Below are 20,794 nucleotides of genomic sequence, written 5' to 3'. Positions count from 1 at the left end.
TCTCTGAAAAAATGTGACTGAATGGATGATGCCCATTTAAATGGCACCTTATTTTAGTTAATTTCATTAATATCCTTTGTATATTTCCCCTTTAGTGTTTCATCATTATCTGTGTACTATAGTTTTAAAGTGATACTATGGGTTCAGTTTTTTTAAATAACAAACATGTCATACTTACTTCCACTGTGCAGTTCGTTTTGCACAGAGTGGCCCCAATCGTCCTCTTCTGAGGTACCATGGCGGTTCCTCCCTGCAATAGATAACCCCCTCTAGGAAGCTCTCTCCAGAGGGGGTAACCCTGCGGGCGCGCTCCCGTGTCATACCGAGTGTATGACTCGGCCCCGCCCTGGCGGCCGCGTCATTGGATTTGATTGACAGCAGCGGGAGCCAATGGCTGCGCTGCTATCAAACTATCCAATGAAGAGCCGAGAAGCTGTGGGGATAGCAACATGGGATCACGTCCACAATAATTCAGGGCTCAGGTAAGTAAAACGGGGGGGGCAGGCATAGCAAGGTGTTTTTTACCTTAATGCATAGGATGAAAACAGCCGGGCAAAGGTCCACTTGTTTTCCTGGCAAAAAAAAAAAAAAGAGTTGGTTCTCTTTTTTTTGGCTGACGCTTTTTGGGCAGTTTTCTCGTCGGAAAAAACTGCGAGGAGCATACACAGGCCGGGATTCCTGGCCAAAATCTCTCCTCCCATTTTTCCCGTCGGGAAAACTGGCCTGGTGTACGAGGCTTAATAGTTGTCCTGTGGACAGATTCTAAAACCTGAGCTGTGGATCTCTGCTGTTCCTCAAGAGTTACCATGGGCCTCTTGGCTGCTTCTCTGATTAATGCTCTCCTTGCCTGGTTTGTCCACCTAAACTGACAGGCCAGGCAAGAACAGCATTAATTAGAGAAGCAGCCAGGAGGTCCAGCCAAGAGTCCCATGGTAACTCTTGAGGAACAGCAGAGATCCACAGCTCAGGTTTGAGAATCTGTCCACAGGACAACTATTAGTCGTGCACTCCACAAATCTGGCTTTTATGGAAGAGTGGCAAGAAGAAAGCCATTGTTGAAAGAAAGCCATTTGCAGGTGGCTTAACCACTTAAGGAACGCCTCCTGCAGATACACGTTGGCAGAAGCACGGCTGGGCACAAGCACATACCTTTATGTCCTCTTTAAGTGCCCAGCCGTGGGTCGCGGGCGAAGTCCGAAGCCCCTTGACCGCGGGATCCGATCGCCGCTGGAGTCCCGCGATCGGTCCCCGGAGCTTAAGAACAGGGAGAGCTGTGTGTAAACGAGCGAGCGCCCCCCTCCTGAGCCGTACCAGGCCGCATGCCCTCATCATGGGGGGTGGGTGCTTTGGGGTGGGGGGGCACCAGATACCGGTAAGCCCCCCGCCCGCAGACCCCGACAACCAATGGCCAGGGATGTCGGGAAGAGACCCTTGTCCCCATCAACATGGGGACAAGGTGCATTGGGGTGGGGGGGCGCAGTGCCCCCCTGCTCCAAAGCACCCACCCCCCATGTTGAGGGCATGCGGCCTGGTATGGCTCAGGAGGGGGGGCGCTCACTCGTCCCCACCCCCATTCCTGACCGACCGGGCGGCGTGTTTGGATAAGGGTCTGGTATGGATTTTGGGGGAACCCCTAGCCGTTTTTTCGGCATAGGTGTTCCCCTTAAAATCCATACCAGACCGAAGGGTCTGGTATCATCCTGTGGGGGAACCTCACGCAAATTTTCATCCTCCGCGGTGGATTCTCTTCCTCCTCCTACACTCGGTTTCTTCTTGTGAATGGGGCGCGCTGCATTCTGGGAACTGTGTGTATCCCAGAAAGCAGCCGGCCCATTCACAAAGCGCCGCGCTGCTTGCACATGTACGGCTTCACTGCCTGTTTCCCTTACTGTGTATGGCGGCGCCTGGAGCTGCCAGGATCGAGGATCGGCCTTGGCGGGGGCCGACATCGCGGGCGACTAGGACAGGTAAGTGTCCTTATTAAAAGTCAGCAGCTACAGTGTTAGCAGCTGCTGACTTTTAGTACATTTTTTTTTTTTACCGGACCTCCGCTTTAAGAACATATCTGTAATACTATTTTCATCCTTCGATATCTAATGTTACAGGGAGGTTGGAGCAATACTTGAAAAACTGGAAAATCAGATGCCAGATAATCTTCTACATTTGCCAGGAGTTGTTCCTCCTGTTCATCTCCTGGCCCCTTTTTCACAAAAGAGAGATTTGGAACTTGATCTGTTGGGGAGTGCTAAGCTTTGAAAAACATTAGGTTATACAACATAATCCAAATCATCAACATGTTAATTATTGATTGGCCAATAGAAGTAAAAACACGCATAGACTATTTCTGTAATTCTGTTTGGTTGTCAGAAATGGATGTCCTCACTTTGTCTCTCTGCTCGTTTTTGCTCTTCTACTTCATTATCTCAGTATGGAGAATACAGAAAATGCGGCTCCGGCTTCCTCCAGGACCGACCCCTCTGCCGTTTATCGGTAATCTGCTTCAAGTGAGCTTTGCATTGTATCAGTTTTATCCCAAGGTGAGTCCAGGGCAGCCATCACAAATTTTGGGGCCCCTTACACAGCTTTAGGCAGGGCCCCCTGGAGCAGAGAACGGGGGGGGTGGTGCTGACGAAAGTGTCATCTCTTCTTGTAATGAATCCCTATGGGAACGCGTCCGTTAGCGGATGGAGCATCCGCTAGCGTCCACGTCAGTCGGGATCCGCTTTTCCGAACGGAAGAAACCCTATTTTTCTTCCGTTCGGCGGAACGGACCGGATGCAGACGGACAGACGGTCCGTCTGCATCCGGTCCCCCATAGGGAACAGCGGAGCAGAGACAGAGCGTTCCCTGCACTGTGTGCGGGGACCGCCCTATCCGCCGAAAGCTCAGCGGGGATCCCCGCTGAGCTTTGGCGGACACACGGAGCGGACCCAGAAACGGTCCGCTCCGTGTGAAAGAGCCCTAAAGGTGTAATGCAAAAAAACAAAAAACGGGAGGGGGGCCGGTTGGGCCTGTAAGGGGCCCTGGGGACCATTTGGCCCCTTACAGGTGTAATGCAAAAAATAAATAAATACAAAACAATTAAAAAAATTAAAACCGGGAGGGGGGCCAGCCGGGCCTGTAGGGGGCCCTGGGGACCATTGGACCCCTTACAGGTGTAATGCAAAAAAAAGTAAAAAATAAATAAATACAATTTATAAATTAAAAAAAATAGGGAGGGGGGCTAGCTGGGCCCCTGGGGACCATTGGGTCCCTTACAGGTGTAATGCCTGTACCCCCCTGATGGCGGCCCTAGGTCAAATACCCAGGTGTAGAAGAGATATCTAGTGAAACTATGGGGTTTATTTACTAAAACTGAAGAATGAAAAGATCAGGCCCCTTTCTGCATAGAAACCAATCAGCTTCCAGGTTTTATTGGCAAAGCTTACTTAAACAAGCTGAGGTTAGAAGCTGATTGGTTTCTAGGCAGAAATGTGTTTGATTTTGAACTCTCTAGCTTTAGTAAATAAACCCCTAATGACGATCGGACATTCCGACAACAAAACCATGGATTTTTTTTCCGACGGATGTTAGCTCAAACTTGTCTTGCATACACACGGTCGCACAAATGTTGTTGGAAATTCTGAACGCCAAGAACACGGTCACGTACAACACGTATGACGGCACTATTAGAGGGAAGTTCAATACCAGTCGTGTTAGTAGAAGTTTGGTGAGCCTCATACTTTTCAGTCCGTCATAGCTATCTCCATTCCGAACGCTAGTTTTACCAGAACGAGCGCTTCTGTCTCGTACTTGATTCAGTGCATGCGTGGAATTTTGTGCGTCGAAATTTGTCCACACACGATCGGAATTTACAAAAACAGATTTTGTTGTCGGAAAATTTCAGAACCAGCTTTCAAATTTTTGTTGTCGGAAATTCCGATAGCAATTGTCCGATGGAGCCTACACACGGTTGGAATTTTCGACAACAAGCTCCCATCGAACATTTGTTGTCGGAAATTCTGAGTGTGTGTACGCGGCATAAGAGTTTTAGAGCTTTGCTTTGCTAAAATGTTGCCAGCACCGAAATTGGTAATTTTGCACATCCCTAGCAGAGACAAATTAAACATGATTTAACCACTTAAGGACCGGAAGGATTTACCCCCTTAATTACCAGACCATTTTTTGTGATACGGCACTGCGTCGCTTTAACTAACAATTGCACGATCGTGCGATGCTGTACCCAAACAAAATTGACGTCCTTTTTCCCCCCACAAATAGAGCTTTCTTTTGGTGGTATTTGATCACCTCTACAGTTTTTATTTCTTAAGCCTCATACACACTCTTGGTTTACTCGGCAAGAACCAGCAAGAAAACTGCTGGCAGAGCTTTCTTGCCGAGTAAACCGAGCGTGTGTACGAGGCTTTCAGGTTTCTCGACAAGAAAACTGCCCAGAATCTAGATGAGAAAAATAGAGAACATGTTCTCTATTTTCTCCTCATGAGATTCTCTGCAGTTTTTCAGCCGAGAAACCTGAGTGTGTGTATACTTACCTGTCGCCGTGGAAACCCGCACATGCTCGAAATGACTTTGACACATGCGCGGTAGCTTCCTAGGCATAGGTAGGGTGCAGCAAGATGGCAGCGACAGCGGCATCGAATGTGACGAGCGCAAGCTCGTCGTACATGACGACGTCACCGTGATGACGTCAAAACAAGGGTTTTTTCCTGATGAGATTCTGGCCCCGTGTGTACAGGGCTTTACGCTATAAACAAAAAAAAGTCAATTTAAAAAAAAAAATTAAAAATGTTTTACTTTTTGCTATAATAAATATACCCCCAAAACATATTTAAAAAAAAAAAATCTTCCTCAGTTTAGACCAATATGTGTTCTTCTACATATTTTTGGTAAAAAGAAAAACGCAATAAGCGTTTATGATTGGTTTGCGCAAAAGTTATAGCGTTTACAATAAAGGGGATAGATTTATGGCATTTTTATTATTATTATTTTTACTAGTAATGGCAGTGATCTGCAATTTTTATTGGGACTGCGACATTGCAGTGGACACATCGGACACTTTTGACACTTTTTTGGGACCAGTGACATTTATACAGCAATCAGTGCTAAATGCACTGATTGTTGTATAAATGTCACTGGCAGGGAAGGAGTTAACACTAGGGGCGATCAACAGGTTAAATGTGTTCCCTGGGAGGTGTTTCTAACTGTGGGGGGAGTGGACTGACTGGAAGAGGAGAGAGATCGCTGTTCCTGATCACTAGGAACAGACTATCTCTCTCTCTTCTCCCCTAATCTGTTTGTTTACACTGACAGATCCCTGTTCTGGCTCTCTGTGTAAGGTGACCAGGTTTTTTAAATGAAATCCGGAGACATATATTTTTTTTTACTAGTAATGGCAGCAATCAACCACTCTCTGGCCATCGCCCGCCTCACAGCCTCTCAAATCTCACTCTCCGGGCCCCAGCTACTACTGGGTGGGGAGCGGAGTAAGAAGCCAAGGCAGAAGAACATGCGAGCGGAGCTAAATGGGCATGCACCCAAAACTGAATAAATATTCCCTCCGCAGATTGGTGGTAGATTGCCTCTGGGGGAGGCCTGCCTACTCCCAACTCCTGCAGTCCGGCTCATGTCTCGAGTACACGCACAAAATACACTTAAAAAAAAAAAAAAAAAAAAAAAATATTCCCTCTGCTCCGACCAGCACATGATCATCAGAAAGGGGCACAGATAATGGAGGAAAATACACCTCATTAAGCTAGTAGGAGCAGCAGAGCGGGGGGGGGTGTATTTCAGAATAAAACTGAATGTGTGTACCAGGCATTATAAGGGTATATCAAGACCATCAAAAGTTAGAGAAATGGAGATACGGGAACTGTTCAAGTAAATACATTTAAAAGCTTTATGGCAAATAGCATACCTTAACAGACCAAAAACATTAATAATTGGGACATGTAATCCCACATCCCAATTGGATGTTGTATCTTCTCCTTATTCCATATTCTTAATGGGCGCAATGCAGTTTAGGTCCTGCAAACAGACAGTGGAAATAAAACACTAATTAAAGGCGATGAGTGCAGTAAACTTTGACAGGGGGTAGGCACATCAGGAATAGGAGCAAACATGAGACACGTAGGCCCCGTACACACGGACGGACAGTCCGCTGAAAACGGTCCGCCGGACCGTTTTCAGCGGACATGTCCGCCCGGAGATTTCTGTCTGATGATTGTACACACCATCAGAGAGAAATCCGAGCATAAACAATACGCAGGGACGTGGCCGCGCCGTCGCCGCGACGATGACGTGGGCGGCCTTGAAGTTCAAAGCTTCCACGCATGCGTCGAATCAGTACGACGCAGGCGAGGGATGGCGGTCGGACATGTCCGGTGAGTCTGTACAGACGACCGAACACATCCGACGGACAGGTTTCCAGCGGACAGATTTCTTAGCATGCTAGGAAATTTTAGTCCGCTGGAAAAAGTCCGCTCGGCCGGGAATCCGGTCCGGTCGGCTGTACACGCGACCGGATCTGTCCGCTGAAACTGTCCGTCGGACAAATATCAGCGGACAGATCCGGTCGTGTGTACGGGGCCATAGGCATGGTCAAGGAGAAAAGTGATCCTGCTATTTGGGCCATTTTAGTGGCTGCTTGTTGTCAAAGAGGACATAGCTCCTTGGAACTTCAAAAGATGTGACAAGGGTGCCTCAGGCTAGGCAACCATGAAAACAATTTAACTGTTCTATATGTGTTTTCTCTTACAGCTGCTCAAGCAGTATGGGCCCATCTTCACCATCTGGTTTGGTTCTAAACCAGTGGTAGTGCTTTGTGGGTATGCAGCTATTAAAGAGGCCCTGATCAATAATTCTCATCAATTTGGTTCTCGTGGATCCTTACCGATATCAGAAAGACTGGCGGATGGTTATGGTAAGGAAAATCTGTGCATTGTAGGGAGTTTTTTATATACAGGTCATTCTCAAAAAATTAGCATATTGTGATAACGTTCTTTATTTTCTGTAATGTACTGATAAACATTAGACTTTCATATATTTTAGATTCCTTATACACAACTGAAGTAGTTCAAGCCTTTTTGTTTTAATATTGATGATTTTGGCATAAAGCTCATGAAAACCCAAAATTCCTATCTCAAAAAATTAGCATATCATGAAAAGGTTCTCTAAGCGAGCTCTTAACCTAATCATCTGAATCAACTAATTAACTCTAAACACCTGCAAAAGATTCCTGAGGCTTTTAAAAACTCCCAGCCTGGTTCATTACTCCTAACCGCAATCATGGGTAAGACTGCCGACCTGACTGCTGTCCAGAAGGCCATCATTGACACCCTCAAGCAAGAGGGTAAGACACAGAAAGAAATTTCTGAACGAATAGGCTGTTCCCAGAGTGCTGTATCAAGGCATCTCAGTGGGAAGTCTGTGGGAAGGAAAAAGTGTGGCAAAAAACGCTGCACAACGAGAAGAGGTGACCGGACCCTGAGGAAGATTGTGGAGAAGGACCGATTCCAGACCTTGGGGGACCTGCGGAAGCAGTGGACTGAGTCTGGAGTAGAAACATCCAGAGCCACCGTGTACAGGCGTGTGCAGGAAATGGGCTACAGGTGCCGCATTCCCCAGGTCAAGCCACTTTTGAACCAGAAACAGCGGCAGAAGCGCCTGACCTGGGCTACAGAGAAGCAACACTGGACTGTTGCTCAGTGGTCCAAAGTACTTTTTTCGGATGAAAGCAAATTTTGCATGTCATTCGGTAATCAAGGTGCCAGAGTCTGGAGGAAGACTGGGGAGAGGGAAATGCCAAAATGCCTGAAGTCCAGTGTCAAGTACCCACAGTCAGTGATGGTCTGGGGTGCCATGTCAGCTGCTGGTGTTGGTTCACTGTGTTTTATCAAGGGCAGGGTGAATGCAGCTAGCTATCAGGAGATTTTGGAGCACTTCATGCTTCCATCTGCTGAAAAGCTTTATGGAGATGAAGATTTCATTTTTCAGCACGACCTGGCACCTGCTCACAGTGCCAAAACCACTGGTAAATGGTTTACTGACCATGGTATTACTGTGCTCAATTGGCCTGCCAACTCTCCTGACCTGAACCCCATAGAGAATCTGTGGGATATTGGGAATAGAAAGTTGAGAGACGCAAGACCCAACACTCTGGATGAGCTTAAGGCCGCTACCGAAGAATCCTGGGCCTCCATAACACCTCAGCAGTGCCACAGGCTGATTGCCTCCATGCCACGCCGCATTGAAGCAGTCATTTCTGCAAAAGGATTCCCGACCAAGTATTGAGTGCATAACTGAACATAATTATTTGAAGGTTGACTTTTTTTTTATTAAAAACTCTTTTCTTTTATTGGTCGGATGAAATATGCTAATTTTTTGAGATAGGAATTTTGGGTTTTCATGAGCTGTATGCCAAAATCATCAATATTAAAACAATAAAAAGGCTTGAACTACTTCAGTTGTGTGTAATGAATCTAAAATATATGAAAGTCTAACGTTTATCAGTACATTACAGAAAATAATGAACTTTATCACAATATGCTAATTTTTTGAGAATGACCTGTAATATATATATATATATATATATATATATATATATATATATATATATATATATATATATATATATATATATATATATATATATATATATTATATATTGACATGGGAGAAAACCAGGGTTTACAATTGTTCTACAGGGTTTTTTTTACAATTTTTTTTTTTAAGAGCTCACAGTGTGATTTGCAAAATGTGAACACAAAATACCTTTGGGTCTACCTTTGGTCCTTCTCTAAAGAAAATGGTCTCAAATATCCCTGAACCCCCCCCCCCCCAGGTGCATTGCTACAGACAAAGGCCGTCAATATTGGTCCACTTAGGCAAAGTCAGGCAGAATCAATTCTTCAGGTGACCTGGCAAAGCTCGTTCACCCAGGTACTAGGATGAGACTACCTCAATGGTGAAAAGAAACTCCCAAGTGGTGGACATAAACATAATCAAGATTTACAGCATAGATCTAATTCTAAAGGTATATATTGTGGGAATCCAGGGGCTCACTCACCCTGCAAGGCTATAGCTGTAGCAAAAATATCACTTTAGGGTAAACTGACCATTTAAAGGGGTTGTAAAGGTTTGTTTTTTAAAATACCAAACATGTCATACTTACCTCTGCTATGCAAGTGTTTTGCACAGTGCGACTCTGATCCTCCTCTTCTGGGGTCCCTTAGCAGCACATCGGACTCCTCCTCCAGGTGCCTCCGTGGAGAGCCGCATTCCATGGGGGAACTCCCGAGTCCTGCTGCTGCATTCATTGACACAGACAGCAGGACTCAGCCCTGCCCCCCCCCCCCCCAGCACCTGCGTCACTGGATTTGATTGACAGCAGCAGTAGCCAATGGCTCCTGCTGCTATCAATCTTTTCAATGAGGACCCGAGATTTGGACTGTTTATTTATTTTGGCTGAAGTAAGCTGTCATTTTGGTTTAGTTGCGATTAAAATAAATGAACTGTTTTGCTTTCACCAAACTGTCTGGCAGTCATTCCAGAGATACCCCAGGTTACTATATATACTGTGTGTATATGTATATATATATATATATATATATATATATATATATATATATATATATATATATATATACAGTGGGGATCGAAAGTTTGGGCACCCCAGGTAAAAATTAATGTGCATAACGAAGCCAAGGAAAGATGGAAAAATCTCCAATAGGCATCAAATTACAGATTAGATATTCCTATAATATGTCAAAAAAAGTTAGATTTTTTTCCATCATTTACACTTTCAAAATTACAGAAAACAAAAAAATGGTGTCTGCAAAAGTTTGGGCACCCTGCAGAATTTATAGCATGCCCCCTTTGCAAAGCTGAGACCTGCCAGTGTCATGGATTGTTCTCAATCATCGTCTGGAAAGACCAGGTGATGTCAATCTCAAAGGTTTTAAATGCCCAGACTCATCTGACCTTGCCCCAACAATCAGCACCATGGGTTCTTCTAAGCAGTTGTCTAGAAAACTGAAACTGAAAATAGTTGACGCTCACAAAGCTGGAGAAGGCTATAAGAAGATAGCAAAGCATTTTCAGATGTCAATATCCTCTGTTTGGAATGTAATTAAGAAATTGCAGTCATCAGGAACAGTGGAAGCTAAAGCAAGATCTGGAAAACCAAGAAAAATATCAGACAGAACAGCTCGCAGGATTGTGAGAAAAGCAATTCAAAACCCACGTTTGACTGCACAATCCCTCCAGAAAGATCTGGCAGACACTGGAGTTGTGGTACACTATTCCACTATAAAGAGATACTTGTACAAATATGGTCTTCATGGAAGAGTCATCAGAAGAAAACCTCTTCTACGTCCTCACCACAAAAATCAGCGTTTGAACTTTGCAAATGAACATATAGACAAGCCTGATGCATTTTGGAAACAAGTTCTGTGGACCGATGAGGTTAAAATAGAACTTTTTGGCCGGAATGAGCAAAGGTACGTTTGGAGAAGAAAGGGCACAGAATTTAATGAAAAGAACCTCTGTCCAACTGTTAAGCATGGGGGTGGATCAATCATGCTTTGGGTTTGTATTGCAGCCAGTGGCACAGGGAACATTTCACGAGTAGAAGGAAAAATGGATTCAATAAAATTTCAGCAAATTTTGGATGGTAACTTGATGCCATCTGTGAAAAAGCTGAAGTTAAAGAGAGGATGGCTTCCACGAAGAATGGGCAAAGACACCTCAAACAAGAATTGAAAGACTCTTGGCTGGCTACAAAAAGCATTTACAAGCTGTGATACTTGCCAAAGGGGGCAGTACAAGATATTAACTCTGCAGGGTGCCCAAACTTTTGCAGACGCAATTTTTTTTTTTTCTGTCATTTTGAAAGTGTAAATGATGGAAATAAAATCTAACTTTTTTTGACATATTATAAGAATGTCTAATCTGTAATTTGATGCCTTTTGGAGATTTTTCCATCTTTCCTTGGCTTCGTTATGCACATTAATACACATTTTTACCTGGGGTGCCCAAACGTTTGATCCCCACTGTATATTACAATACCAAATGCAATACAATAGATTAATGTTCTATTCCATATTTAGGTATCATCACCACAAATGGTGAACGCTGGCTGCAAGTTAGGCGGTTTGCTATGACCACACTGAGGAATTTTGGAATGGGGAAGCGATCAATGGAGGAGCGAGTGCAGGAAGAATCCAGACACCTAATAAAGGCTATAGAGGAAACTAGAGGTAAGATCAGGCAGAGGGAAGTCATTGAAAAGTTATGATGTAACAAGCAGGCCATTCTTGGTGTGTAAGGTAAGACGACCAGATTTTTTTAATTAAATTCGGGGACATCAGCGACTCTCTGGCCGTCGGCGCCCGCCTCACAGCCTGTTGAATCTTACTCTCAGGGCCCCGGCTACTACTGGGTGGGGAGCGGAGGAAGATCAATCTGCCAGGGAAGGCAAGAAGATAAACAGGCAGGTGACTGGCCGGGACAAGGCAGAAGAACATGCAAGCGGAGCTGAATGGGCATGCGCCCAAAACTGAAGAAATATTGCCTCCGCTCCGACCAGCACATGATCATCAGAAAGGGGCACATGTATTGAAAAAAAAATACACCCCCCTAAGCTAGTAGGAGCGGCGGAGCAAGGGTGTGCAATTTTGATTTTTTTAAATTTTTATTCTGCACTTACTGTCTTTGAAATTGCCCCAGCACCTGTTCAAATCCAATCCGGGGACAAAACCGGGGACAAACTTGGTCCAGGGACAGTGTCCTCAATTCGGGGACTTTCCCCAGAAACCGGGGATGTCTGATCACCCTAGTGTAAGGTGTAGAGCTGGATATTGAGGAAGAAATCTTTCCATGACTGTCTGTTCATTTGGAATATCTTTGAGGTGGCTTGACCTGTGCAGAAATTGGTAATTTCTGGCTTGGCAGAAATACATCTTACGTAGCTACAGGTAAGAAGCTCCAGAAATATAGTCAAAAGAACTGTCTAAATGATAAATTTGTTCCTTTAATGATAGTGAATTAAAAAAATCCAACATGTCTTGAGAGTTTTTCAGGAATGTTTGTTCTGCAGCAAAGTCCGAGCTATGCTACAAATACAGAACCAGAGTTTTTACGACCCCCAAAACCAGTGCCTCCAAAACCATTGAAGCATGAATTTGATTTTACTATTGATGAAAAAAATAGATTTAGCAGAGCATATGCTCTTATGATTTCTTTGTGCAAATATTGAATACAAGTTGCACAAGGTGTTATCACCAGGACAGAAAATTAGTCCAACGCTTCTCACAAAGGCAACTCTCCCAAGCTTTCTTCCAACCCCAACCGAAACTAACAAAAAATGTTTTGTTGGAGTTAAACTTTAACATTCTAGAGTGTTTCAAATGTAAACCAATAGCCAGATTCAGGTAGACGTGCCTAACGTTAGACAGGCGTAGCGTATCTCATATACGCTACGCCGCCGTAAGTATAAAAATACCTAGGTCATGAGACATAGTGCAGAATAGAGTGGAGTCATGACCTAATGCAGTTTCACACATTTGGGTCCCAAACCCATAGTGTTACTCTAGTGTGACATAGTTGCCACTCTCAGGTGATGTTTGCCAGCACATGCAGTTGTATTTCCAGCTCTCAGCCCGACCAGGAAGCACTACTCAAATAAGAAAGTGCTGGGCCCCTGAGCTCTCCACACACTAAGGAAGTAATACCGACCCCCATCTTATCTAGTGGACTCTTAATTTGGATTCTGATGAAGGTCCCTAAGGATCCCCATCATACCACCAGAGATACTATAGATGATAAGGTTGAATAAAGACACCAGTCCATCCAGTTCAACCTCTATAAGCCATTCCTGCCAAAATCCCAGAATGACAGTGGAGTACCCCTACTGGACACCGATAAAAACAGATATTATACTTGACCTTAGCCAAAAGGTTGAGAAGCGATAAGGTCCCATATTGTATTAATGCTTATTCCTTACCTCCCTAGGTAAAGCATTCAATCCGCACACAGTTCTCGGGCGTGCAGTAAACAATGTGATTAACTTGGTGGTATTTGGGCGGCGATGGGACTATGAGGACGAGAACTTCTTGAAATTTCTCTGCATCACCAACAATCTGTTAAATTTTCTCCGAAGGCCTCTAGGAGTGGTCAGTGCTTTTTTTTCTTGTATAAAGCTTTACTGAGTTCAACAAAAATTGTACAGCTACATCTTCAGCTACAGAGGTCAGTGAGGAATTGTTTTAAAGCTCTTTTACTGATTGTTAAAATATGTACAGTGCCTTGCGCAAGTATTCGGCCCCCTTGAACTTTGCGACCTTTTGCCACATTTCAGGCTTCAAACATAAAGATATAAAACTGTCATTTTTTTATTAACAATCAACAACAAGTGGGACACAATCATGAAGTGGAAAGAAATGTATTGGATATTTCAAACTTTAAAAAATGAAAAATTGGGCGTGCAAAATTATTCAGCCCCCTTAAGTTAATACTTTGTAGCGCCACCTTTTGCTGCGATTACAGCTGTAAGTCGCTTGGGGTATGTCTCTATCAGTTTTGCACATCGAGAGACTGACATTTTTGCCCATTCCTCCTTGCAAAACAGCTCGAGCTCAGTGAGGTTGGATGGAGAGCGTTTGTGAACAGCAGTTTTCAGTTCTTTCCACAGATTCTTGATTGGATTCAGGTCTGGACTTTGACTTGGCCATTCTAACACCTGGATATGTTTATTTGTGAACCATTCCATTGTAGATTTTGCTTTATGTTTTGGATTGTTGTCTTGTTGGAAGACAAATCTCCATCCCAGTCTCAGGTCTTTTGCAGACTCCATCAGGTTTTCTTCCAGAATGGTCCTGTATTTGGCTCCATCCATCTTCCCATCAATTTTAACCATCTTCCCTGTCCCTGCTGAAGAAAAGCAGACCCAAACCATGATGCTGCCACCACCATGTTTGACAGTGGGGATGGTGTGTTCAGGGTGATGAGCTGTGTTGCTTTTACGCCAAACATAACGTTTTGCATTGTTGCCAAAAAGTTGGATTTTGGTTTCATCTGACCAGAGCACCTTCTTCCACATGTTTGGTGTGTCTCCCAGGTGGCTTGTGGCAAACTTTATACGACACTTTTTATGGATATCTTTAAGAAATGTCTTTCTTCTTGCCACTCTTCCATAAAGGCCAGATTTGTGCAGTATACAGGGACTGATTGTTGTCCTATGGACAGAGTCTCCCACCTCAGCTGTAGATCTCTGCAGTTCATCCAGAGTGATCATGGGCCTCTTGGCTGCATCTCTGATCAGTCTTCTTGTATGAGCTGGAAGTTTAGAGGGACGGCCAGGTCTTCGTAGATTTGCAGTGGTCTGATACTCCTTCCATTTCAATATTATCGCTTGCACAGTGCTCCTTGGGATGTTTAAAGCTTGGAAAATCTTTTTGTATCCAAATCCGGCTTTAAACTTCTCCACAACAGTATCTCGGACCTGCCTGGTGTGTTCCTTGTTCTTCATGATGCTCTCTGCTCTTTAAACGGACCTCTGAGACTATCACAGTGCAGGTGCATTGATACGGAGACTTGATTACACACATGTGGATTCTATTTATCATCATTAGTCATTTAGGTCAACATTGGATCATTCAGAGATCCTCACTCAACTTCTGGAGAGAGTTTGCTGCACTGAAAGTAAAGGGGCTGAATAATTTTGCACGCCCAATTTTTCCTTTTTTTTTTTTTTTTTTTTTTAAAGTTTGAAATATCCAATAAATTTCGTTCCACTTCATGAGTGTGTCCCACTTGTTGTTGATTCTTCAAAAGAAATTACAGTTTTATATCTTTATGTTTAAAGCCTGAAATGTGGCAAAAGGTCGCAAAGTTCAAGGGGGCCGAATACTTTCGCAAGGCACTGTAAATACCTTATTGTCCTCAGTTAGGGCAAAAGTTAACTTTGAGAGTAAGATAGAGAACTTTAGTGTATATAATGTAAATTTGCTCTTCTCCCTCCCCAGGCATATGCTACATTTGACAATCTTATGAAGCATCTTCCAGGTCCCCATCAGAAGGTGTTTGCAGACTGTGATCATGTGAAAACTTTCATCAGTGAGGAAATTAACTCCCATAGGAGATCCCTGGATCCAGAGTCCCCCCGAGACTTCATAGATTGCTTCCTAATTCAGGCTAACAAGGTAATGGTCTACCTCCCAACTTTTTGAGATGGGAATGAGGGACACCTATCAGCAAAAGTATGCAGGCATAGGACACACCCCTTGCCATGCCCCCTTAAAGGGGGATTGTACAAAAAAACAAGATTGGTTAAACCCACAAGTGCTTTTTTTTACCACTACTTTTCTTTTATATTGGCTTTTGGAATTTACAAATGCAGCAATTTAGAAATCAGATGAAAGTTTTAGCTCTGGAAAAAACTTTTTGATAGATAGAAAGTGCATTTAATTTACATCTATATAGATCAGACCAAAATTAGGGACAAATGAGGTGGAATGAGGGACAGAGGGACATTGCTCGAAATCAGGGACAGTCCCTCGAAATTAGGGACAGTTGGGAGCTATGTAATGGGCTGTATGCATGAGGCTGCACCATTGAATATCAGTAAATATTCTAATACCGAGGGCTGATTTAGACTTCTTTCACACTGAAGCCGCGTACACACGATCGGTCCATCCGATGAGAACGGTCTGATGGACCGTTTTCATCAGTTAACCGAAGAAGCTGACTGATGGTCCATCGCGCCTACACACCATTGGTTAAAAAAACGATTGTGTCAGAACGCGGTGACGTAAAACACAATGACGTGCTGAAAAAAACGAAGTTCAATGCTTCCAAGCAAGCGTCGACTTGATTCTGAGCATGCGTGGATTTTTAACCGATGGACGTGCCTACTAACGATCGTTTTTTTCCCATCGGTTAGGTATCCATAGGTTAAATTTAAAGCAAGTTGGCTTTTTTTTTAACCGATGGTTAAATAACCTATGGGGCCCACACATGATCGGTTTTGACAGATAAAAGCGGTCCATCAGACCGTTGTCCTCTGTTTAACCTATCCTGTGTACGAGGCCTTAGGCAGTTTTCAGATGTTTTAGCGCTAGAAAAAGCTCCTGTAAAACGCCTGAAAACTGTCTCCCATTCACTGAAATGAGTGCTTTCACACCCGGTCGGTACGCTTGCAGGGCCTTTTGGAAACCAAGTGTTACTGCAATGCTGGTGTGTCTAAGACCAGGATGTACTATCCCGCTTGCCAATTCACCAAAAGGTAGAGCGGCACTAGTACTGACACTCTGCTGCATACAGGGGACACATCATGCTATTAGACATGTGCACAGCAAAAATTTTCGTTTATTTCTGTTTCGTTTCTGTTCGTTTATCGTGATTCGTAACGAGTCGTAATTTCGTAAGACGTTAGTTATCGTATTCGTACTCTTTAGTATTTTCGTAACACTCTTTTTTCCGTTTCCGTTTTTTTCTGTTAGTTTATTTTTCGTTGAATCGAGATTCGTATTTTCGTTATATTTTGTCTTCTGCCGCGTTCGTATTTTTAAAATGATTTTATTTGTTTCTTAGTTTTTACGTTAGTTTAATTTTCGTTGTTTTGCTATTCGTATTTACATTATATTTTCCATCATGCCGCATTCGTATTTTCGTAAGAAATATATTTTCGTTGCTTTATGATCATTCGTATTTTCGTGTCTAATTTCCTTTGATTGTAAAAACGTACTTTTGTAGATTTTATTGCATTCGTAATTCCGTTAGAATACATTTTACGTTTATTCGACACACTACTCGTCGTAATTTTGTAATTCGTACTTTACTGTGATTGACTTGACTGTCTTAGTTAGCACACACACCCTGTCTAGAATAAAGTCTGACGTAGAAGAAAACTAAAATATGTCAGATATTACAAATACAAATCTAGAAATTAGATGCACTGCAGTCTAACACAGAAAAAGACACAAGGAGCCAGGAGGTAATGAGAAAGAAGCTCATTGGGGGAAGGAACAAATCTCTTTAGAGGAAAGGGACAGCGCTCAGTGGCTATTGGTCAATGTCCAGAAATATTTCAGTACTAACGAAAGCTAATTTACATTATTTTGTATTTTCGTTGGTTTCATTTCCGTTTTCGAAGATTCGTAATTTATTTTTCGTTAGTTTTGATTTTCGTTTTTTATTCTTTGTTCGGCATTTCGGTTGTTTTCTTTTCGGTCTTCGAATATTAGTAAGTTTGCATTTTCGTTCATTTTGTTTTTCGTAATTATTATTTTTTTTGGCTTCGGTATTTTCATTGTTTTCGTTTCTTTCATCTTTCGTATCTTCGTTGTTTTTCATATTCGTTATTTTGAAAATATCGTTATTCGTTATTAATTGCGCTAAACCGTTCGTTCATTCGTATGTTAACGAATCAACTAAAATAACTAAAATTGACGGAAAACGTATTCGTAACTTAAAAAATTGCACATGCCTACATGCTATTATACCCCCCAGCAACCAGGGCACAGGGTCGGGTACACCTTACCCTAGCAGGGACCTCTACTCAATCGTCTGAGCTATCTGTCAGGGTGCCGCTGCTCTCAGTGAGGATACCCCATTGCACTTATCTGTCATGCTCAGAATCATGTAGGTCTATTCATTTTGACCACTAAATTTACAGGTACCTGGTGCAATTTACTTCATTAATTGCTTCCTTATTCAGGCTAAGAAGATAATGGGCTGTATACATGAGGCTGTACCATTGAATATCAGCAAATATTCTAATGCTGAGGGCTTATTTAGACCCCTTTCACACTGAGGCAGTTTTCAGGCGCTAGAAATAGCTCTTGTAAAGAGCCTGAAAACTGCCTAGCGTTCTCTACAATGGGTGCTTTTACACCCAGGCGCAGGGCCGCTGATAGGGGGGGACCACCAGTCCTCCTGTAGGGGGCCCGGGCACACAGGGGGGCCCAAACACCAGAGGGAAGGAGGGGCAATTACAGGATGCCCTGTGCGGCGGCTCTCAGCAGCAGCTGAAATCCCTCTCGCTGACTTTTAGCTGTTGCAGGGAGAGACGCATAGGTAGATTCACAAAGAGTTAGGCCGGCTTATCTGCAGATAAGCCAACCTAACTCTGAATCTACGCCGGCGTTTGTTTAAGTGTATGCTCAAACAGAGATATGCTTAAACAAAGCTAAGATAGGCCGGCTTGCGCCGTTCTATCTTAGCTTGCAATGTTTCTGATGGCTGCTAGATGGCGCGTCCATTGCGGCCGGCGTAGATTATGTAAATGAGGGGATATTTATTGTGAAAACATTTTTTTATATATATTTGAGGGGGGGCCCTGCCAGGTAGGCTGTATGTGGCCCCGTGATTTCTAACAGCAGCCCTGCACAGCCGGTGCGCTTGCGGGGCTTCTGAAGTGCCTGTAAAGTGCCTAGGAAACTCCGGCCACACAGGGGTTTTTAACCCTTTCTTTGGGGTTCAAAGCGCCTTGCTAGCAGCTGAAATGCAGTGCAGCGGTACAGCGCAGCTAAAACGAGCGGCGCTTTGCTTTGGTTTCTGATTGTGTTGTATTGTTACATATCTATATATATAAAACTCAACGTGTGTGTATGTATGTATGTTCCAGCATCACGTCCAAACGGCTAAAGATATTAACATGAAACTTGGCACACATGTTACTTATATGTCAGCAACAAACATAGGATAGGTGGTTTAACCCTTACCCACCCCCATTTGCCATGGTCGGGGTTTTTCTTTAAAGTCCCATTCAACTCTATGGGAAATACATGTTACTTCATAACTTCCAAACGGCTGTAGATATTTCGATAACACTTGGTCACATGTTACTTATATGTCCACTTAAACTATAGGATAGTTAATTTATCCCTTAACTACCCCCATTTGTGAGGGTCGGGGTTTTTGTTTAAAGTCCCATGCAAATCAATGGGAAATGTATGTTCCCACATAACTTCTGTACGCCTGGAGATATTTCAATAATACCTGCTACACATATTACTTATATGCCAAATAAAAATATATGACAGTTAAATTAACCCTTACCTACACCCTTATATAAAAGATGGGTATATTTATATTACTATGATTTTCCTCCCCAAAAGGTTAAGATAGGAAGACCGGGCAACGCCGGGTATTCAGCTAGTTTATTATAAAAGTTTTGTGGCAGGGAGTCTTTGAGGCGTTGCACACCACTGCTGGAAACAATGTCCATGAACGAGCCTCACACAGACTAAAACTCACAATTCTGCTTCTAAATTGCAGGAAAAAGATATGAAGAACAGCGAATTTTGCCAAGGGAATCTTCTGATTTCTGTTTTTGAACTTTTTATGGCTGGAACTGAGACCACATCCAGCACCCTACAGTTCAGCTTGCTGGTGATGATAAAACACCAAAAGATTCAAGGTAAGGTGATCAATGATCAGCAGAGGAATGATCACAGGATGTGCAGAACATCGATAGATTGAAGAACATAAGCAAGTGCCAACCCATCTGTCTCCCTCTACCCAATCCTCAAGGAAAGGTCCACTTTTTCTGTGGTCAATGCCCACTTATACTGTGAAGAGACAGTATGATAGTTTTGGGACAGGTTTATATTAGCATTTTCTTGTTTAACATTTATGGGTGTTTAACCACATCCCACCCGCCCTATAGCAAAATGACGACCAGACGGTGGCTCTCCCATTCTGACTGGACATCATATGACATCCAGCAGAACAGGCCCCTTATGCACGCCCCCGGGGGAGCGCAATGCTGCTTTAGATAGTGCAGTGTGTCTCTCCTACATACTGCATCTCCGATCATGGTAAAGAGCCTATGATGTAGGCTCTTTACCATGTGATCAGCTGTGCCCAATCACAGCTGATCACTGCGTTACCAGGAAGTGCCAGTATTCGGCATTCCTCTATTCACTGCTGACAAGGTAGAGGAGAGACGATAAGTGCTCTCCTGACAGGGGGGTCTGCACTCATAATCAGTACAGTGATTATCAGTGCAGCCCCATCAGCAATGCCCATCTGTGATGCCAATCAGTGCCCGCCTGTGATGTCACATGTGATGCCAATTAGTGCATATTTGTAATGCCTGTCAGTGCCTATCAGTAATGCCTGTCAATGCCTTCTCATAAGTGCTGCTCCTCAGTGCCATCTATCAGTGCCCAGCATTGCCCATCTATGCCAATCAGTGCTGCCTATCAGTGCCACCTTTCAGTGCCCATCAGTGCTGCATATCAGTGCCGACTATCGGTGCCCATCAGTGCTCCATATTAGTGCCTACTCATCAGTGCCAATCAGTGCTGCATATCAGTGCCGACTATCAGTGCCCATCAGTGCTCCATATTAGTGCCTACTCATCAGTGCCTTTCAGTTCAGCCTCATCAGTGCCTTTCAGTTCAGCCTCATCAGTGCCATCTCATTAGTACCACCTCATCAATGCCCGTCAGTTCAGCCTCATCAGTGCCCATCAGTGAAGGAGAAAATTTACTTCTTTACAACATTTTATAACAGAAACAAAGAAAACTAATTGTATTTGTTTAGCAAAAAAAAAATCCCCAAATCCTGCGCAATTGTCATTCAAAATGCGGCAGCGCTGAAAGCTGAAAATTGGCCTGGGCGGGGAACGGGGTGAAAGTGCCCAGTATTGAAGTAGTCAAGGGATTGTTTGCACTTGTGTTGCCCTCTGAAAAGTGATGCACACATGAATGGGTAGCATTTGGAGGAAGTACTGGCTGCTGAATGCAACATGGGATATCATTTTTGCTGTAGCCATGAAGCAAAGCATCAC

The 20,794-nt window shown here is 43.6% G+C and overlaps 1 protein-coding gene across 1 annotated transcript in view; it reads left to right on the top strand.

Annotated features, from left to right (window-relative positions):
• Positions 1–2,369: 2,369 nt before the first annotated feature.
• Positions 2,370–20,794, top strand: part of LOC120936065 (cytochrome P450 2G1-like) — a 36,552-nt gene continuing 18,127 nt past the window's right edge. The window contains exons 1-6 of the mRNA XM_040348166.1: positions 2,370–2,537; positions 6,757–6,919; positions 11,106–11,255; positions 13,009–13,169; positions 15,021–15,197; positions 19,276–19,417. Of these exons, the coding sequence (XP_040204100.1) occupies positions 2,370–2,537; positions 6,757–6,919; positions 11,106–11,255; positions 13,009–13,169; positions 15,021–15,197; positions 19,276–19,417 (961 nt within the window). The remainder of the gene's footprint in view (positions 2,538–6,756; positions 6,920–11,105; positions 11,256–13,008; positions 13,170–15,020; positions 15,198–19,275; positions 19,418–20,794) is intronic.

The sequence above is a fragment of the Rana temporaria genome, chromosome 4 (assembly GCF_905171775.1).
Source record: "Rana temporaria chromosome 4, aRanTem1.1, whole genome shotgun sequence".
In the NCBI taxonomy this organism is placed as follows: domain Eukaryota; kingdom Metazoa; phylum Chordata; class Amphibia; order Anura; family Ranidae; genus Rana; species Rana temporaria.
The sequence above is the reverse complement of the archived record's forward strand: the minus strand, read 5'-3'. Positions and strand labels throughout refer to the sequence as shown.